Source organism: Oncorhynchus mykiss, chromosome 17 (genome assembly GCF_057628025.1).
Source record: "Oncorhynchus mykiss isolate SJ-2025 chromosome 17, ASM5762802v1, whole genome shotgun sequence".
NCBI classification, from domain to species: Eukaryota; Metazoa; Chordata; class Actinopteri; order Salmoniformes; family Salmonidae; genus Oncorhynchus; species Oncorhynchus mykiss.
Window position 1 is genome coordinate 33,962,660 of NC_143038.1, and position 17,001 is coordinate 33,979,660.

A 17,001-nucleotide genomic window follows, 5' to 3' on the forward strand; every position below is an offset into this window, starting at 1 on the left:
AAACAATCGCTGCATACCTAGGCTAATCTCCTTGCTGAGACAAGCTGCTGACCCAACCACCGATCCCACAACCATATTTTACCACATCGCTACAGAGAACTGTTTATGTTCTTCAGTGTGGTTGATCGCGCCACTGTTTAGTTTTGGATGAGCCTCCCTTTTTTGAAGAATATGTTGTTGATAGATGTCCGACGTGAAGTTCTATCTCGTGTGTGTATGTTTTCCACTGGAGGCTGCTGAGGGGAGGGCGGCTCATAATAATGGCCAGAACAGAGCGAATGGAATGGCATCAAAACACACGGAAACCATGTGTTTGATGTATTTGATACCATTCCACTTATTCCACTCCAGCAATTAGCACATACAGGTCCTCCCCAATTAAGGTGTGATGTATTCATCCCGGCAGGTTGCGGAGGGGAGGCGTGTGTCTGCCAGCTACCTTTCTGACACACTGTATCGTGAGGCCCAGGTGAGACAGTGTTTGTAAGGATTCTGAGCAGCACTCACACACCCGTGTCTACGTACATACACCTACAACTGGTGAGTCCTCACTTCCATGGATTAACAATTCACTTTCACTGGTTATTTGACTTTTTATTTTCAATGTCATTCAAAATGTTTTGTGTTCATGTAGCCATTTACTGTATTGGTAATTTCTCCCAGTTATTCAGTCAACCAATTATCTAGTCTTTGTCGTGAATGTCTGACCTTTGACATTTTTTTGCTGTATTGTTGGCTGTATTGTTTATTGACCTTTTTGTCTTTAGAATAATTTTTCATAGTAGGAACCAAAGATGTGGATTTTATTCCACTTAGCAGGTATGTGCCCACGATATTTGTGTTAGCACTTCATTGATTTCTAATTGAAAATGATCATTGAGTTGTTACAGTTATATCAAATATTTTTTCATTTCGTCTTAACATTCAGATTGTGGCGATAGTTTCGTGTAGGATGTGAGGAAATGTGTAATTGGGTTGACACTTCTATCTGTGATGATAATGATGAATTGATCTCCTCCCCCAGCCCTGACAGCAGTGGCTGTGACCCAGAGGGACTGTTCTCGGGGGGCCTGTTACCCCCCTATGGGAGACCTGCTCCTCGGTAGGGAACATCAGCTTCATGCCTCCTCCACCTGCGGCCTTACCGGTTCTGAGGTGTTTTGCACCTACTTTGGACAGGTAAGACCCTTCTCTTATTGCTATGAAAGACACCGGAGGCACTGTAAGGGAAGGGAGAAAAGTGGGGCAATAGCTGTTAATTGTTATGAGTTGTTCACCAGGGTTTTAATGTGTAACATTTCAGGTTTGTAGGGCAGCTATAACTTTATGGAGTCAAACATGAGAGACAGACAAGACAAGACAAGACAAGACAAGACAGAAAGACAGAAAGACAGACAGACAGACAGACAGACAGACTTGCATGTATAAAGACAGAAGACCGAGAGACAGACAAAACATACAGGCAGACACAAATGCAAGCACACACACGCACACAATGTCCAGATTGGAGGTGCATGACTGTTGCTCTCCTTGTGCTGACCATGCACAGTAGGAGACCAGGGCAGAGGGTGCACGGATGGAATGGGGAGAGGGAGAGGGTGGATGGATAGAGAGCCAGGGGAGAACTGATTGGTGTAATTTGTGAAATTGTCTGGATCTGGTGCCAGAGACACACAGATGCCAGATGTTGCAACTACATTTGACCGCAGTCTTGGTTGCTAAGTTCCTGAAGAGAAAAACATTGGATGGGGATTTATTTGTTTGATTTGAAAACAAAGAAAATCAAATGTAATGTGTTGACAGGGAGCACATTTCTTTTCTCAGAATACTTTAGTTATTGAATTACTGTAGGTGTATTTTTGTAGGTTTATTTGTGGGACAAGTTTGAAACATCCTTTTGTTCATGACAAACTAGGAGGTAAAAGCAGGTAAAAGGACAAGAGTTTGTGTTGCTGCCTGTTTGATTTACAGTCGAGCCTTTCATCTGAGCCACACCCTCTGGTGTTGCTGGGCAGGGCAGGTATCAGTCACTCTGCTCTTAAAACTCACAATTACAAGTATGTATCTGCAGGCACACACACACACACCAGACTGTAGATCTTTTTTTGCTGTCTGCTGGTTGTGGGTTCTGCCTTGAGTTTTTGAAACTTCACCACTTTTGTGTTCCGATATTTACTCAAAGTGATTGTGCTTCACTGGATGATTGTGCTGCTCACACTAACATGAAAGATGTTTTAATGTTGGGCGTGTGGAGAGAGGTGCCCCAGGCCATAGAACCTTGTCTAGACTGTGGATCTACTGTAACTGTATGACTGTGTGTGTTGAATCATGTCCGAAGGGTGTGGTTGTGCATCGACTATCTCTCTGACACGCTCTGTATAACTCAGTACAGGGGAGATAGCGTAGGCCAGGGATGGACAACTCTGATGGAGTGGGGGCCACAAAACATCTGAACTCATCATGAGGGGCCGCAGTTGCTCTCAGGTTTTTTTTGGGGGGGGCAGGGAATTTATCTGAAGGTCTTCAAAAGGGGGGCGGCCCTGGTGATGTGATCTGTGGAATGTCCTGACTGAAGATGAGCTAAGTCGCAGACAGAGGGGGAGTTGGGCAGTACAGTTTGCCAGGGCTTTATCACTCGGTGTCAAGGGAGTGGCACTTATGCCAGTGACCCTTTAATGGCTGGGCTGGGTGTCCGTCGTGCCCCCACAGAGGGTACTGGAGGACAGAGAGAGAGGGGAACAGAAGAGAGGGAGGGAGAGGGATAGAAGAGAGGGAGAAAGTATCAGACCTCAGGAAAACCCAGATGCAGACAGTTCGAAGTAACAAAAGTTTATTACAAAAACAGGGGGCAGGCAAACGACAGTTAAAGGGCAGGCAGAGGTCAGTAATCCAGAGCAGAGTCCAAATGGTATAGAATGGCTCAGGGTCAGGGCAGGCAGAATGGTCAAAACCAGGAAAACTAGAAAACAGGGACAAGAGAGAGAAACAGGAGTATGGGAAAAACGATGGTAGGCTTTACAAGACGAGTTCGCTGGACTCTACCCGGAGGGGCAGATCCCGAGTAGACAGCCATACCCTCTGCCCAAGACGATAGCGGGGAGCCGGGTCCGGTGGCAGCCCGTCTGTCGATAATTCCTGGAGGTGTTCTTGAGAAGAGCAGGCCAAGTTCTCTTCCAGGTACACCGACAGCGGTGGACGAACATCTGGGCAGAGGATATGTTAACCTCTTCCTCTTGCTCCGGGAAGAGCGGGGGCTGATAACCCATGGAGCACTCGAAGGGCGAGAGCCCAGTGGCTGAGCAGGGAAAGGTGTTCCGGGCATACTCCACCCACACGAGTTGCTGGCTCCAGGTGGTGAGGTTGGCCGAGACGAGGCACCGAAGAGTCTACTCCAGGTCCTGATTGGCACGCTCTGACTGCCCGATGGATTGCGGATGAAACCTGGAGGACAGGCTGGCCGATGACCCAATGAGTGTGCCACGTCAATGGGACCTTGGTAGAAGTGAGTGCTGACAGGGAGGAAGTCAGGGTGCTGTAACTCCGGATAAATCGGCAATAGAAATAGGAAAATCCTAAGAAACGTTGCAGCTGCACTCGGGATGTGGGTTGGAGCCAATCCACCACTGCTCTCACCTTTTCCGGATCTGCACATTCCCAGCAGTGATGATGTATCCAAGGAAGGAGATGTTGGAGTGATGGAATTCGCATTTTTTGGCTTTGACAAACAGCTGGTTCTCCAGGAGGCAGAAGGACGGATACCCCCTGCAGCCAGGGAGTCCTCGATGTACGTCTTCATAGCCTCGGTCTCCGGACCCGACAGTGAATACAGCCGTCCCCGGGGTGGTGTAGTGCCCGGGAGAATATTGATCCTGCAGTCATAGGGTCGATTCGGAGGAAGCAAAGTGGCCCAGGTCATGCTGAAAACCTCCCAGAGATCCTGGTACTCCGCGGGAACGGCAGAGAGGTTTGAGGCTTCTTCTGAGCCCACAGGAAGATGCCCTGGGGCAGGCTGCACAGACTTCAAGCAATGGGCGTGGCATAACTGGTTCCAGCCCACAATAATACCAGCAGTCCAGTTGATAAGGGGATTGTGGCGCTGGAGTCAAGAAAACCCCAATACCACGGGAACCTGAGGAGACTTGATGAGCATAAACTGTATAGACTCACTGTGGTTCCGGACACACGCAGGTAGATAGGAGTAGTATTGTGGGTAACCCTGCCTATAGAGCGCCCATCCAGTGCTCTAACGCTCAGAGGAGTGGAGAGGGGCTGAGTGGGGATGCCCAGCTCAGACACCAGGGTGGCGTCCATGAAACTCTAGTCGGCCCCAGAGTCAATGAGAACCCAGAGAGATATAGACTGGTCGCCCCACAGCAGGATGGTATGGAGACGGGTGCGAGTAAGGGCAGAAGAAAAACTATCTGTATGGCCCACCAGTCTACTCATACATACTGATGAGCCTGGTCTCTTTAAAAGACCGGATGACACATAATGACTGGCAGTTCCGCAATACAGACAACTCTGGGTGTTAAGTCTGCGTTAGCATTCGGCTGGAGACAGCCTAGCCCTGCCGAGTTGCATCGGCTCCGAAAAATGCGAGTCGGCAAACCTCGGAAACTCTCGGGGGAACTCGGGTAAGCTCGGACATTATCGTTATGAGTGGAAGGACGAGGGCTACAGTTCTAAGAAACAAAAGTTTATTACAAAAACAGGGGGCAGGCAAGCAACAGGTCAGGGGCAGGCAGAGGTCAGTAACCCAGAACAGATTCCGAAAGGTACAGAACGGCAGGTAGGCTCAGGGTCAGGGCAGGCAGAGGTCAGTAATCCAGGGCAGTGTCACAAGGTACAGAACGGCAGGCAGGCTCAGGGTCAGAGCGGGCAGTGTGGTCAAAACCGGGAAAACTATGAAACAGGGACTAGAGAGAAAAACAAGAGTACTGGAAAAACTCTGGCAGGCTTGACGAGACAAGACAGACTGGCAACAGACAAACAGAAAACACAGGTATAAATGCACAAGGAAAATGGGCGACGCCTGGAGGGGGGTGGAGACAAGCACAAGACCGGTGAAACAGATCAGGGTGTGACAGAAAGAGGTATAGAAGAGAGGGATAGAGAGAGGGGGTAGAAACAAGGATACAGTAGGTGATAGAGAGAGTGGATAGGAGGCTTGGCCTTCCTGTCCACTGCTGACAGATCTATTCTGGAGTGTCTTTCTGGATTTGGTTTGGCACAGTGAGACTGCGAGACTCCTCTCTCTTGCCCAACACTCTCCTCTACCCTTGACACGCCCTTGGCACTGGCAGTTGCCAGAGAGTTGCCGATAGCAACAAGCCAACATGGTTCAAAGTGATTTTCCTTCAGGGTTTGGTATGAACTAATCAGAGATGAGAAAGGCAAAGCTGGTCCCATTTTCCTCAGGGAGGGGATCTTAGCCAATAGCTGGCTTCGAGACCAGGTCGAGCCTACTAACCATATCAGGTTCCAATCTGTGACCTAATTTCAGACTATGATTTTTACTCATATATTTTAACTCATATATTTACTCATATATTTTCTGTTAATTTTTTTTTCTTTATTTATAGAATTATCCATTGTTCCCTGTGTAGTACCTTTCCACAGTTCTCATTTTTGAGAGATATACAGCACAGGAGGTTAGTGGCACCTTAATTGTGGAGAACTGGCTCTTGTTAATGACTGAAGCAGAATAGGTGGAATTGCATCAAATGCATCAAACACATGGTCTCCAGGTTTTTGATACCATTCGCTCCGTTCCGGACATTATTATGAGCCGTTCTCCCCTCAGCAGCCTCCTACAGTGAGTGTAATGCAGACATTTAAAATGGGGAATCAAATATTGCCACCAGTCCACCCACCATGGAAATCTGATTCAATTGTGATGGCTTTATAATTTTTTTTCAAAGGTACCAATAAGGGGCTAATTATTAACCTTTGTTTATTTAACTAGGCAAGTCAGTTAAGAACAAATTCTTATTTTCAATGACAGCCTAGGAACAGTGGGCTAACTGCCTGTTCAGGGGCAGAACGACAGATTTGTACCTTGTCAGCTTGGGGATTTGAACTTGCAACGTTTCGGTTACTAGTCCAACGCTCTAACCACTACCCTGCCGCCCAGAAGGGGGGGCAAAATGAGTGGCCCAGGCCAGAACTCTCTCCCCGTGGTACCATGGTCCATGCCTCTGTGGCGTTAGTGTCTGTCCTCTGGTCCAAAAAGCCAGCCAGCTGGCCATACAAACACACTTTGATACAGGCTGCTACATTGGCAGACTAATCTATTCTGGTCAGATTCCAGTGGTCTGGCAGAGTTTCTCCATATTATCCTTAGCAGAATGCAGCCTAAGGGGCACTGATTGTCTGGACACTGACCAGGTCCAGGAAGTCTTGTGTCTGAAGCAGACGATACCAAACTGTATTTAAAAAAGGCTGTGTTTACACAGGTAACCCAATTGTTTGTTTTTCTAACTAATTCGTTTTTTGAGCAATCAGATCAGGTCTTTTGCCAATAATTGGGCAAAATATCAGAAATTGGCTGCCTTTGTAAGCTATAACGCTAGAAGCCTAAGCTAGAATGATGCATGCATTTATCTTAATTCTCCAATATGTGGGATTCTTATTTTTTATTTTTTTACAATAATTATAATTTGTGTTCCATCTGATGCTGCTGGTTGTGTTCTGACGAATTGGGAAGTTGTTTCTGTAATTAATGAATAGCCAGATACATTCACTCAAAGTCTTAGAAAGCCACTCAAACAAGGAACAGTGCTGTCCTTTCAGCATCTCTGTCTTGTGGTCAATCTCTAAGTACTGACCACTGGTCCAGAAATAGACACACTGACAGACCAGGGTCAGGGCTGATGCCAGAGCATATGGGTTGTTCCACAAAATGAGGCCCTTTGATATTTGAATTAGAAATGATGTACCGATATTTGAAAAGCCTATCATATTCAATGAAGTGCTCTTTAATATAGACCACATAGAGAATTCAATCATTCAGATTTGTGATATGAATAAAGACTGGCTCAAGTGACAGAATTCTGCGTTTTGACATGTCCCTCTGCGCACCCTCTGTGACTGACAGGAAGATTTGAACCCACTTAACCCCAACATTTCTCCACGTTTTCACCATGACTATAAAGCCCTGGTTATTTTCTTGCTTTGACTAAGTATTTTCTGAATATTGTTATTTATTTAACATGATTAGTGATTCATTTGAAAGTTTAAAAAAAACCTGTCCCTAATTTTAAGGTCAACCCTGTTATGTGAACTGAACTCTAGTTTTTATATGGTGAAACTATCAATGTTTCAAAAGAAGCGTTGAACATCTAACAGTAAAATCATAGTGTAAAAGCTGGTGAGCTGGTTCTAATCATTTTGGCCATTTTCTGTTTTTTTGTGGTGGGAAACGGAGTGGGAAACGGAGTGGGTTGAACATAACACGTTAACCCTGTGACCCATAGACAGACAGGCTAGAAATGTTTGAAGCTTGCATGCAATATCCCCTCCCTGTTGCACACAACAAACCTACATTTCCCCTGTGATACAGCCTGGAATCAAACCAGGGACTGTGGTGATGCAGTGCCTTAGACCACTGCGCCACTCGGAAGCCCTCTGCTCCAAGTCCTTTACATTTGCTTCATTCATTAAAATTCCAATTCAACCAACACCCATCCTTTTTATGTGACCTGGACCTACCATTTGGTTTGGAAGTATTTAAACCAAATCATGTGATTTAAATGAAAAGTATTATAATAAACATGAAAAGGTGAATGTTAGAAGCGCTCATAATTTCACATAGGCTCCATGTCATATTGAACCGCATATAAAAACACTCTAAATAGGTCAGAAGGAACTGAAATGAATTATTTATGTTATATTATTTCAATTATTTCAAGGCTGTAGCTACAAAGAAATACATTGTGAAGCACTTGTGAGTGCGACATGCTAGGCTGGTAGGGAGTCAGGGACATTAAGTGTTTAAACAGTGTTTCATTGTATTAAATTAACCCTGTGGAAATCTAATTAACACAACACAAAAGTCCCCATCAAAATCCACCGCATCCGCCAATATTACCCTTCCCTCTTCCACATCTGTGGTGAAAGGTGACAGAGTGGTGTTTGTCAGACCATTTCATTTGTATTTATATTTAACCTTTATTTAAGTAGGCAAGTCAGTTAAGAACAAATTCCTATTTACAATGACGGCCTACCCCGGCCAAACCCAGACGACACTGGGCCAATTGTGAGCCGCCCAATGGGACACCCAATCACGGCGGATGTGATTGGGAGTCCCATAGGACACAATATAGATGAGTATTTGAATTACTTATTGTATGCAGCCATTTTTCCTCATCTTTATCAAGGGTGTTCTGAATTCTGAACTTTTCAATTCTGTCAGGACATGCATCTCCCCATACAGTACAGGAGAATATATTTCCCTCTTTACCACGCCATTGGTTAGGGAACAATTCACAGGGACTTTACCAGAAGACAATAATATTATCACATCATTGCCATCCAATCGACATTACAGTCTAAAGTTGTTATACAACATGGACTATACTTCACACATTAGTGGACATATTTCTGTCTATAACAGTGTATTAATAATGTGTTTGTACACTGAAACTGCAGTAAGTGTGTGTGTGTGTGCGCAGACGTGTGTGGGCGCATGTGTGCAGACAGATTTTCGTTTGTTTGACGAAATCAGCAGCTTGCCTGTTGACTTTTGAAATCGTGGTTCGGAGGGATTGGGGGGGGGGGTCAGCAGAAGGAGAGAGAAAGAGAGTGAGTAAGCGAGAGCGAGAGAGAGAGAGAGAGAGAGAGAGAGAATGTTCCGACAAAGACAATGTTCTGATACAGTGCCTTGCGAAAGTATTCGCCCCCCTTGAACTTTGCGACCTTTTGCCACATTTCAGGCTTCAAACATAAAGATATAAAACTGTAAATTGGGCGTGCAAAATTATTCAGCCCCTTTACTTTCAGTGCAGCAAACTCTCTCCAGAAGTTCAGTGAGGATCTCTGAATGATCCAATGTTGACCTAAATGACTAATGATGATAAATACAATCCATCTGTGTGTAATCAAGTCTCCGTATAAATGCACCTGCACTGTGATAGTCTCAGAGGTCCGTCAAAAGCGCAGAGAGCATCATGAAGAACAAGGAACACACCAGGCAGGTCCGAGATACTGTTGTGAAGAAGTTTAAAGCCGGATTTGGATACAAAAAGATTTCCCAAGCTTTAAACATCCCAAGGAGCACTGTGCAAGCGATAATATTGAAATGGAAGGAGTATCAGACCACTGCAAATCTACCAAGACCTGGCCGTCCCTCTAAACTTTCAGCTCATACAAGGAGAAGACTGATCAGAGATGCAGCCAAGAGGCCCATGATCACTCTGGATGAACTACAGAGATCTACAGCTAAGGTGGGAGACTCTGTCCATAGGACAACAATCAGTCGTATATTGCACAAATCTGGCCTTTATGGAAGAGTGGCAAGAAGAAAGACATTTCTTAAAGATATCCATAAAAAGTGTTGTTTAAAGTTTGCCACAAGCCACCTGGGAGACACACCAAACATGTGGAAGAAGGTGCTCTGGTCAGATGAAACCAAAATTGAACTTTTTGGCAACAATGCAAAACGTTATGTTTGGCGTAAAAGCAACACAGCTCATCATCCTGAACACACCATACCCACTGTCAAACATGGTGGTGGCAGCATCATGGTTTGGGCCTGCTTTTCTTCAGCAGGGACAGGGAAGATGGTTAAAATTGATGGGAAGATGGATGGAGCCAAATACAGGACCATTCTGGAAAACCTGATGGAGTCTGCAAAAGACCTGAGACTGGGACGGAGATTTGTCTTCCAACAAGACAATGATCCAAAACATAAAGGAAATCTACAATGGAATGGTTCAAAAATAAACATATCCAGGTGTTAGAATGGCCAAGTCAAAGTCCAGACCTGAATCCAATCGAGAATCTGTGGAAAGAACTGAACACTGCTGTTCACAAATGCTCTCCATCCAACCTCACTGAGCTCGTGCTGTTTTGCAAGGAGGAATGGGAAAAAATTTCAGTCTCTCGATGTGCAAAACTGATAGAGACATACCCCAAGCGACTTACAGCTGTAATCGCATCAAAAGGTGGCGCTACAAAGTATTAACTTAAGGAGGCTGAATAATTTTGCACGCCCAATTTTTCAGTTTTTGATTTGTTAAAAAAGTTTGAAGTATCCAATAAATGTCGTTCCACTTCATGATTGTGTCCCACTTGTTGTTGATTCTTCACAAAAAAATACAGTTTTATATCTTTATGTTTGAAGCCTGAAATGTGGCAAAAGGTCGCAAAGTTCAAGGGGGCCGAATACTTTCGCAAGGCACTGTACGTTAAGGAGTCTTAAAATTCACAATCAAATAGCTAAGTAGTCCTTGGTATGACCATCTTAAAACAATGCCATATGTTAACTTAGATAACATTTCGTTGTATTAAATCATTTTAGTCTATAAATTGCGCATATGGGCTGTGACTTATAATTAAATACAAATTAAACGAAAGAATGCCTTATTAGCTTCAGTCTACAGTGCCTTTGAATACATTTTTAGAAACTCCAGTTTGGCCAGAGTCGCTCATGCGATGGTGCCTGGAGAGGGAAAACGAGAGTAGTAAAAAGAGAACGAGCAAGCTGGATAAATTGACAGTGGCCATAGCTGGTGTTGAAATGTCCAGTGTAACCTTTCACCCGGTGGGGTACAAAGCCATGGCCTCTGTGACAGACTAGAGAGGCCAGCCAGCCTGACTCAGGCCAAGTAACTGCTCCAGCCCCAGTCCCAACCCGCTCCGACCAGGGCAAGCTGAGGTGGAGGTGGAGGTGTAGGGTAGTGGAGACGAGGGGGCTGGAGGGGAGGGTCATTGGAGGTATTGGTAGTGATTACTACTGAGAGTACTACAATACTTACTATAGCATTCTATAGTAAACAGAAGTATACTGTAGAATACTATAGTACACACTGTAGTATCCCTGGGTCGTGTGTAGTACTTATTATAAAACATTGTAATATACTGTAAAATACTATAGTAAATACGAAAGTATTATAAAAAATAGAAATAATCCACAAATACACTACAGTTTGCAAAAACACAACCTTTTTTTTTTTACTATAGTAAATTCTACAGTATCTTATTTTCAAATACCCTGCCCATTACCCTCTCCAATATCTCAATATGGGACAGACGTTAGTGGGAACCCTACAGGTTATAGAAACGAAGCGAAGCGCTGAATTAGCGGTTCAGACCCCAGTCCTACATACCTACAGGTTATGGAACATTTGCTCTTTTAGTATTTTTCCAGTAGGATTCCTGAAGGAGAAAGCCTCCACTTCCATGTCAAAGATAATAAAACAAAAACACTACAGTAAAAATTACAATATACTACAGTCTGTAAAAACACTACAGTAAATATTACAGTATACTACAGTCTGCAAAAACACTACATGATTTACTGTAGTATATACTAGTTTTCTTTTACTACAATATTTATACCATAGTTAACTGTAAATACTACAGTATACTACAGTAAATACTACACTATTCACTGTAGTGTTTTTGCAGACTTTAGTCCTGTGTGTGGACCAAGTGATCTTGGGTCACATAATGCATGTAGAAAAACCACTTCACTAGTGTTATGCAAGAGCCTTCCCATCAGCGTTGTATTGATTTGAGATATCATGGCTTTACCTCAGTGTTATCTGTGGGGTCTGTGGGAAGATCCACATGAACATTTACTTGCACATTGGTCGTTGTGAGTGGTTCCATTGTGTTGGAGGAGAAACTGATACCTTGTTCTGTCTTGTTGCTGTGTGATTGCTCTCGCGTTCCCTCAGTCCACATGTGTCTGATAAATGAGGATTTCTTGTCAAAGTGAAGGCATATAAACCTCCCACGAATAGTGTGCTGTTTGAATGTGTGCTGACAAATAACTCACATTCTCTACAAAGAGGTCAGGGGACACACACGTACGCATGCATGCATGCCCAAACACAAACACACACTGTGTGTGTACTGTTACAGTTCTGGGTTATATTGCATAAGACAAAGGGCAGAGCACAGCTTGAGCACAACCGTTGGAACACAACCATTAACGTTAATGATAAACCAATCTAATCTGGTTTAGATGTATTTAAATATCTTTAGATTTATTTTTATATCCCCCTTACATTCTAAAAATCAAACATACTTTGTTTGCATGACCTTATATACAGTCAATTATGCTAAGTAGTATCTTTCTCTATCTCAGTGGAGGATGAAGTGCTGTACCTGTGACTCCAGGAACCCATCCAGTCAGTTGGCTCACACAATCCAGAACGTTCTATCCACCGCTGGACCCAACAGGTGGTGGCAGGCCAGGAAAGGTGAGGGGATTACAGAGCTACAGGACACATGTTGTGAGTGACCCATCCTAAAACGTTCTTAATGTGACCCACCAAAATAAAGACAACCTATGTTTCTTTAGACGTGAGTCCGGTCACCCTACAGTTGGACCTACAGAACCTGTTTCAGCTGGACACCATCATTCTGACCTTCAAGGTAAGACCCAGCTGCCAGAGCAGCATGGTCAGGGCTTTTCCAATGTGCAAGGGCAGAATTGTATTTTTTTTTCAAATGCTGTACAATCTTATGGACTGATTTTACGGTTGCCTCTATACACAGGGTCCCCGTCCTAGTGCGCTGGTGGTGGAGAGGACGTTGGATAATGGTCAAACCTGGCAACCGTCACTCTACATGGCCTCAGACTGTCGCTCGGCCTTCCCTGGCATTGCCATGACTATGCCACGCTCTCTGGACCAGACCTACTGCTACACCCTACCCCCCGTCCCTGCTAACTCTTACCAGGACCAGACCGTAAGGGTGTAGTCTCCCTAGGCAGACAGTTAGCTCCCACAATGTAGGGTCGGGTTTATGAGATAACGGGGTAACAATGTTGGAAACTGGAGGAAATTCCCATGATAATTTGTGTTATCCAGAGATGAAATGTTCTGCTGTTCCTCTTTTTGATTTTCCTCATTGCATTACACAGATTCAGTTCAGCCCCTTGGGCCAGTTCTCTAGCATCAGCGTCCCCAATGGGCAGAAGATTCAAGGTAAGATAAACATGATCAACCATATTCCCTTACCCATCCATGACACTCACCCACTGTTACTATGGACAACACCCACTGTTACTATGGACAATGTAATGTCCTTATGCATTATATTTTAGCCATTTAGCAAGTGCTCTCCTCCAGAGCCACTTACATCTTTCATGATTGAACATCCCTGATTCAATGAGATGCTTTGCCCAGTGATTGACAGCTCTCTCTCGGTCCCCAGAGGTGTCAGGATTGACAGGCCTGCGGGTGAAGTTGACTGAGCTGGGTGCTGTGCCCCGCTTGCCCGGCCGCACCCCCTCTCTGTTTTATGCCCTCGGAGAGATGACAGTGATGGGCACCTGCCTCTGCCACGGCCATGCCAACCGCTGTCTGCAGGATACTACTGCCTACCAGATGCCTAGCACACAGGTATGATACTACTGCCAACCAGATGCCTAGCACACAGGTATGATACCACTGCCAACCAGATGCCTAGCACACAGGTATGATACCACTGCCAACCAGATGCCTAGCACACAGGTATGATACCACTGCCAATCAGATGCCTAGCACACAGGTATGATACCACTGCCAACCAGATGCCTAGCACACAGGTATGATACCACTGCCAATCAGATGCCTAGCACACAGGTATGATACCACTGCCAACCAGATGCCTAGCACACAGGTATGGTACCACTGCCAACCAGATGCCTAGCACACAGGTATGATACCACTGCCAACCAGATGCCTAGCACACAGGTATGATACTACTGCCAACAAGATGCCTAGCACACAGGTATGATACCACTGCCAACCAGATGCCTAGCACACAGGTATGATACCACTGCCAATCAGATGCCTAGCACACAGGTATGATACCACTGCCAACCAGATGCCTAGCACACAGGTATGGTACCACTGCCAACCAGATGCCTAGCACACAGGTATGATACCACTGCCAACCAGATGCCTAGCACACAGGTATGATACTACTGCCAACAAGATGCCTAGCACACAGGTATGATACCACTGCCAACCAGATGCCTAGCACACAGGTATGATACTACTGCCAACCAGATGCCTAGCACACAGGTATGATACTACTGCCAACCAGATGCCTAGCACACAGGTATGATACCACTGCCAACCAGATGCCTAGCACACAGGTATGATACCACTGCCAACCAGATGCCTAGCACACAGGTATGATACTACTGCCAACCAGATGCCTAGCACACAGGTATGATACCACTGCCAACCAGATGCCTAGCACACAGGTATGATACAACTGCCAACCAGATGCCTAGCACACAGGTATGATACCACTGCCAACCAGATGCCTAGCACACAGGTATGATACCACTGCCAACCAGATGCCTAGCACACAGGTATGATACTACTGCCAACCAGATGCCTAGCACACAGGTATGATACCACTGCCAACCAGATGCCTAGCACACAGGTATGATACCACTGCCAACCAGATGCCTAGCACACAGGTATGATACTACTGCCAACCAGATGCCTAGCACACAGGTATGATACCACTGCCAACCAGATGCCTAGCACACAGGTATGATACCACTGCCAACCAGATGCCTAGCACACAGGTATGATACCACTGCCAACCAGATGCCTAGCACACAGGTATGATACCACTGCCAACCACCTAACACACAGTTATAGTATACCTACCACATACAACACACATCTACAGGCCAACTGCTGTCTGCCTAAGACTATTACCAACCACCTATACCCAACCAGAGTATGTGAGCGGAGCGAAGCGAGAAGCGAGCCCAATTTGACTGGAGCGTGGAGCGAAATTTCCAAAGGATGGAGCATCGGCTTTCTCGCCCACTCCAATAGAGCTCACTTCATGTGCTCACGTCATGCCCAGCCCAGCATGCATTTGTAGTCTACTTGTGTGCTGCTATAGCCACTTGCTTTAGCTAGTCATGGAGTTGAAAAGACACCTATCCCAAAAGCATGATGGTGTACTTACTACATGCACATGTTACAAGACAGGAACAAGGTGGGTAGCTAATGAGTCATTGTAGCAAAGTATTTATAAATGTAAAATCAGATCCTTCAAAAGTTTCCTTCATTTTTGTTCTATTATCATCTATACAATAAGCCATTATTGATTTTGGCCCAATAGGCCTGGCATATTCCAACTTCTAAGGAGCTTTCTGTTTTGAATGGGTTATTTTGCCTAAAAACCTTTTAGACCTACCTATAGAAGAAGAAAACTCTGCATCCCTGTCCAGCCTGGCAAGAGTGGACAAAAGGGTATTTAGCATCCCTAGTGGTTCTGCAAGCGTGAAGAGGATATTCTTCGCTACTGGCCTGCTCTCCAGGCACCATCACATGAGCCAGAAACCACAGACTCTGGCCAAACTGGTGTTTCTAAAAATGAATTTAAAGGCACTGTAGACTGAGCCTAATGAGACATTTTTTGTTTATTTTTACATTTAATTCTAAGTAGGTCACAACCCATATGGACCATTTATAGATTAAAATGATTTTATACAACAAAATGTTTAAATGCTGAGCGTTTAATGTCCCTGACTCCCAACCAGCATAGTGTGTCGCACTCACAAATGCTTCACAATGTATTTCTTTGTAGGCTAGAGCCTTGAAATAATTAAAATAATATAGCCTAAATAATTAATTTCTGTTCCATTTTCCATTCCTGACCTATTTATATTTATTTATATTTATTATGGATCCCCTTGGCAGCAGCTACTCCTCCTGGGGTCCAGCAATAATGAAGGCAGTAATTTACATTATAATATACATTCTAAACATTAAAATACATTTTCCCACAGATTTCACAATACATTAAGTGTGTGCCCTCAGGCCACTACTCTACTACCACACACAATCCAGGTGTACGTGTGTATATATTGTGTATGTTATGTGTGTTTGTACCTGTGTTTGTGACTCTTCACAGTCCTCGTTGTTCCACATGGTGTATTTTTATCTGTATTTTTTTTTTAAATCAGATTTTACTGCTTGCGTGAGTTACTTGATGTGGAATAGAGAGAGCCATGGCTACATGGCTGTATGTAGTACTGTGCGCCTGTCATAGTCCGTTCTGGACTTGAGAACTGTGAAGAGACCTCTGGTGGCATGTCTTGTGGGTATGCATTGGTGTCCGAGCTGTGTGCGAGTAGTTTAAACAGACAGCTCTGTGCATTCAACAAGTCAATACTTCTTACAAAAGCAAGTAGTGATGAAGTCAATCTCTCCTCCACTTTGAGCCATGAGAGATTGACATGCATATTATTAATGTTAGCTCTTCATGTACATTTAAGGGCCAGCCGTGCTGCCATGTTCTGGGCCAGTTGTAATTTTCCCAAGTCCCTCTAGGGTCTGTAGGACCTGCCTTGTGGATATTGTTGTTAAGAAGGTAGAGCAGCACTTTAATATGGACATGCCTCTCCTCATCTTAGCTACTGTTGCACCAAACAGTTTACAATCCAAGGTTACTCCAAGCAGTTTAGTCTTCTCAACTTGCACAATTTCCACATTGTTCATTACAAGATTTAGTTGAGGTTTAGTGAATGATTTGTCTCAATATAATGCTTTTAGTTTGAAATATGTGGGACTAAGCTATTTATTGCCACCTAATCTGAAACTGACTGCAGCTCTTTGTTAAGTGTTGCAGTGATTTCACTCACTGTAGTAGCTGACGTGTATAGTGTTGAGTCATCCACATACATAGACACACAGGCTTTACTCAGAACCAGTGGCAGGTCATTAGTAAAGATTTTAAAAAGTAAGGGGCCTAGACACCTACCCTGGGGAATGCCTGATTCTACCTGGATTATGTTGGAGAGGCTACCAT

At 44.5% G+C, this 17,001-nt stretch overlaps 1 protein-coding gene across 4 annotated transcripts in view; it reads left to right on the forward strand.

The window, feature by feature from the left end:
• The first annotated feature begins 406 nt into the window (after positions 1 to 406).
• Positions 407 to 17,001, forward strand: part of LOC110494989 (laminin subunit beta-3) — a 30,512-nt gene continuing 13,917 nt past the window's right edge. Inside the window, exons 1-8 of one of the 4 annotated variants that reach the window (XM_036948179.2) lie at positions 407 to 540; positions 768 to 819; positions 1,025 to 1,179; positions 12,314 to 12,428; positions 12,530 to 12,603; positions 12,727 to 12,918; positions 13,094 to 13,157; positions 13,387 to 13,574. In XM_036948179.2, the coding sequence (XP_036804074.2) occupies positions 795 to 819; positions 1,025 to 1,179; positions 12,314 to 12,428; positions 12,530 to 12,603; positions 12,727 to 12,918; positions 13,094 to 13,157; positions 13,387 to 13,574 (813 nt within the window). In that variant the 5' untranslated portion in view covers positions 407 to 540; positions 768 to 794. Of the gene's footprint in view, positions 541 to 767; positions 820 to 1,024; positions 1,180 to 4,495; positions 4,635 to 6,315; positions 6,456 to 12,313; positions 12,429 to 12,529; positions 12,604 to 12,726; positions 12,919 to 13,093; positions 13,158 to 13,386; positions 13,575 to 14,774; positions 14,796 to 17,001 lie in introns of those variants that run through there. The other 3 variants (XM_090205271.1, XM_036948181.2, XM_090205272.1) reach the window with 3 other exon arrangements.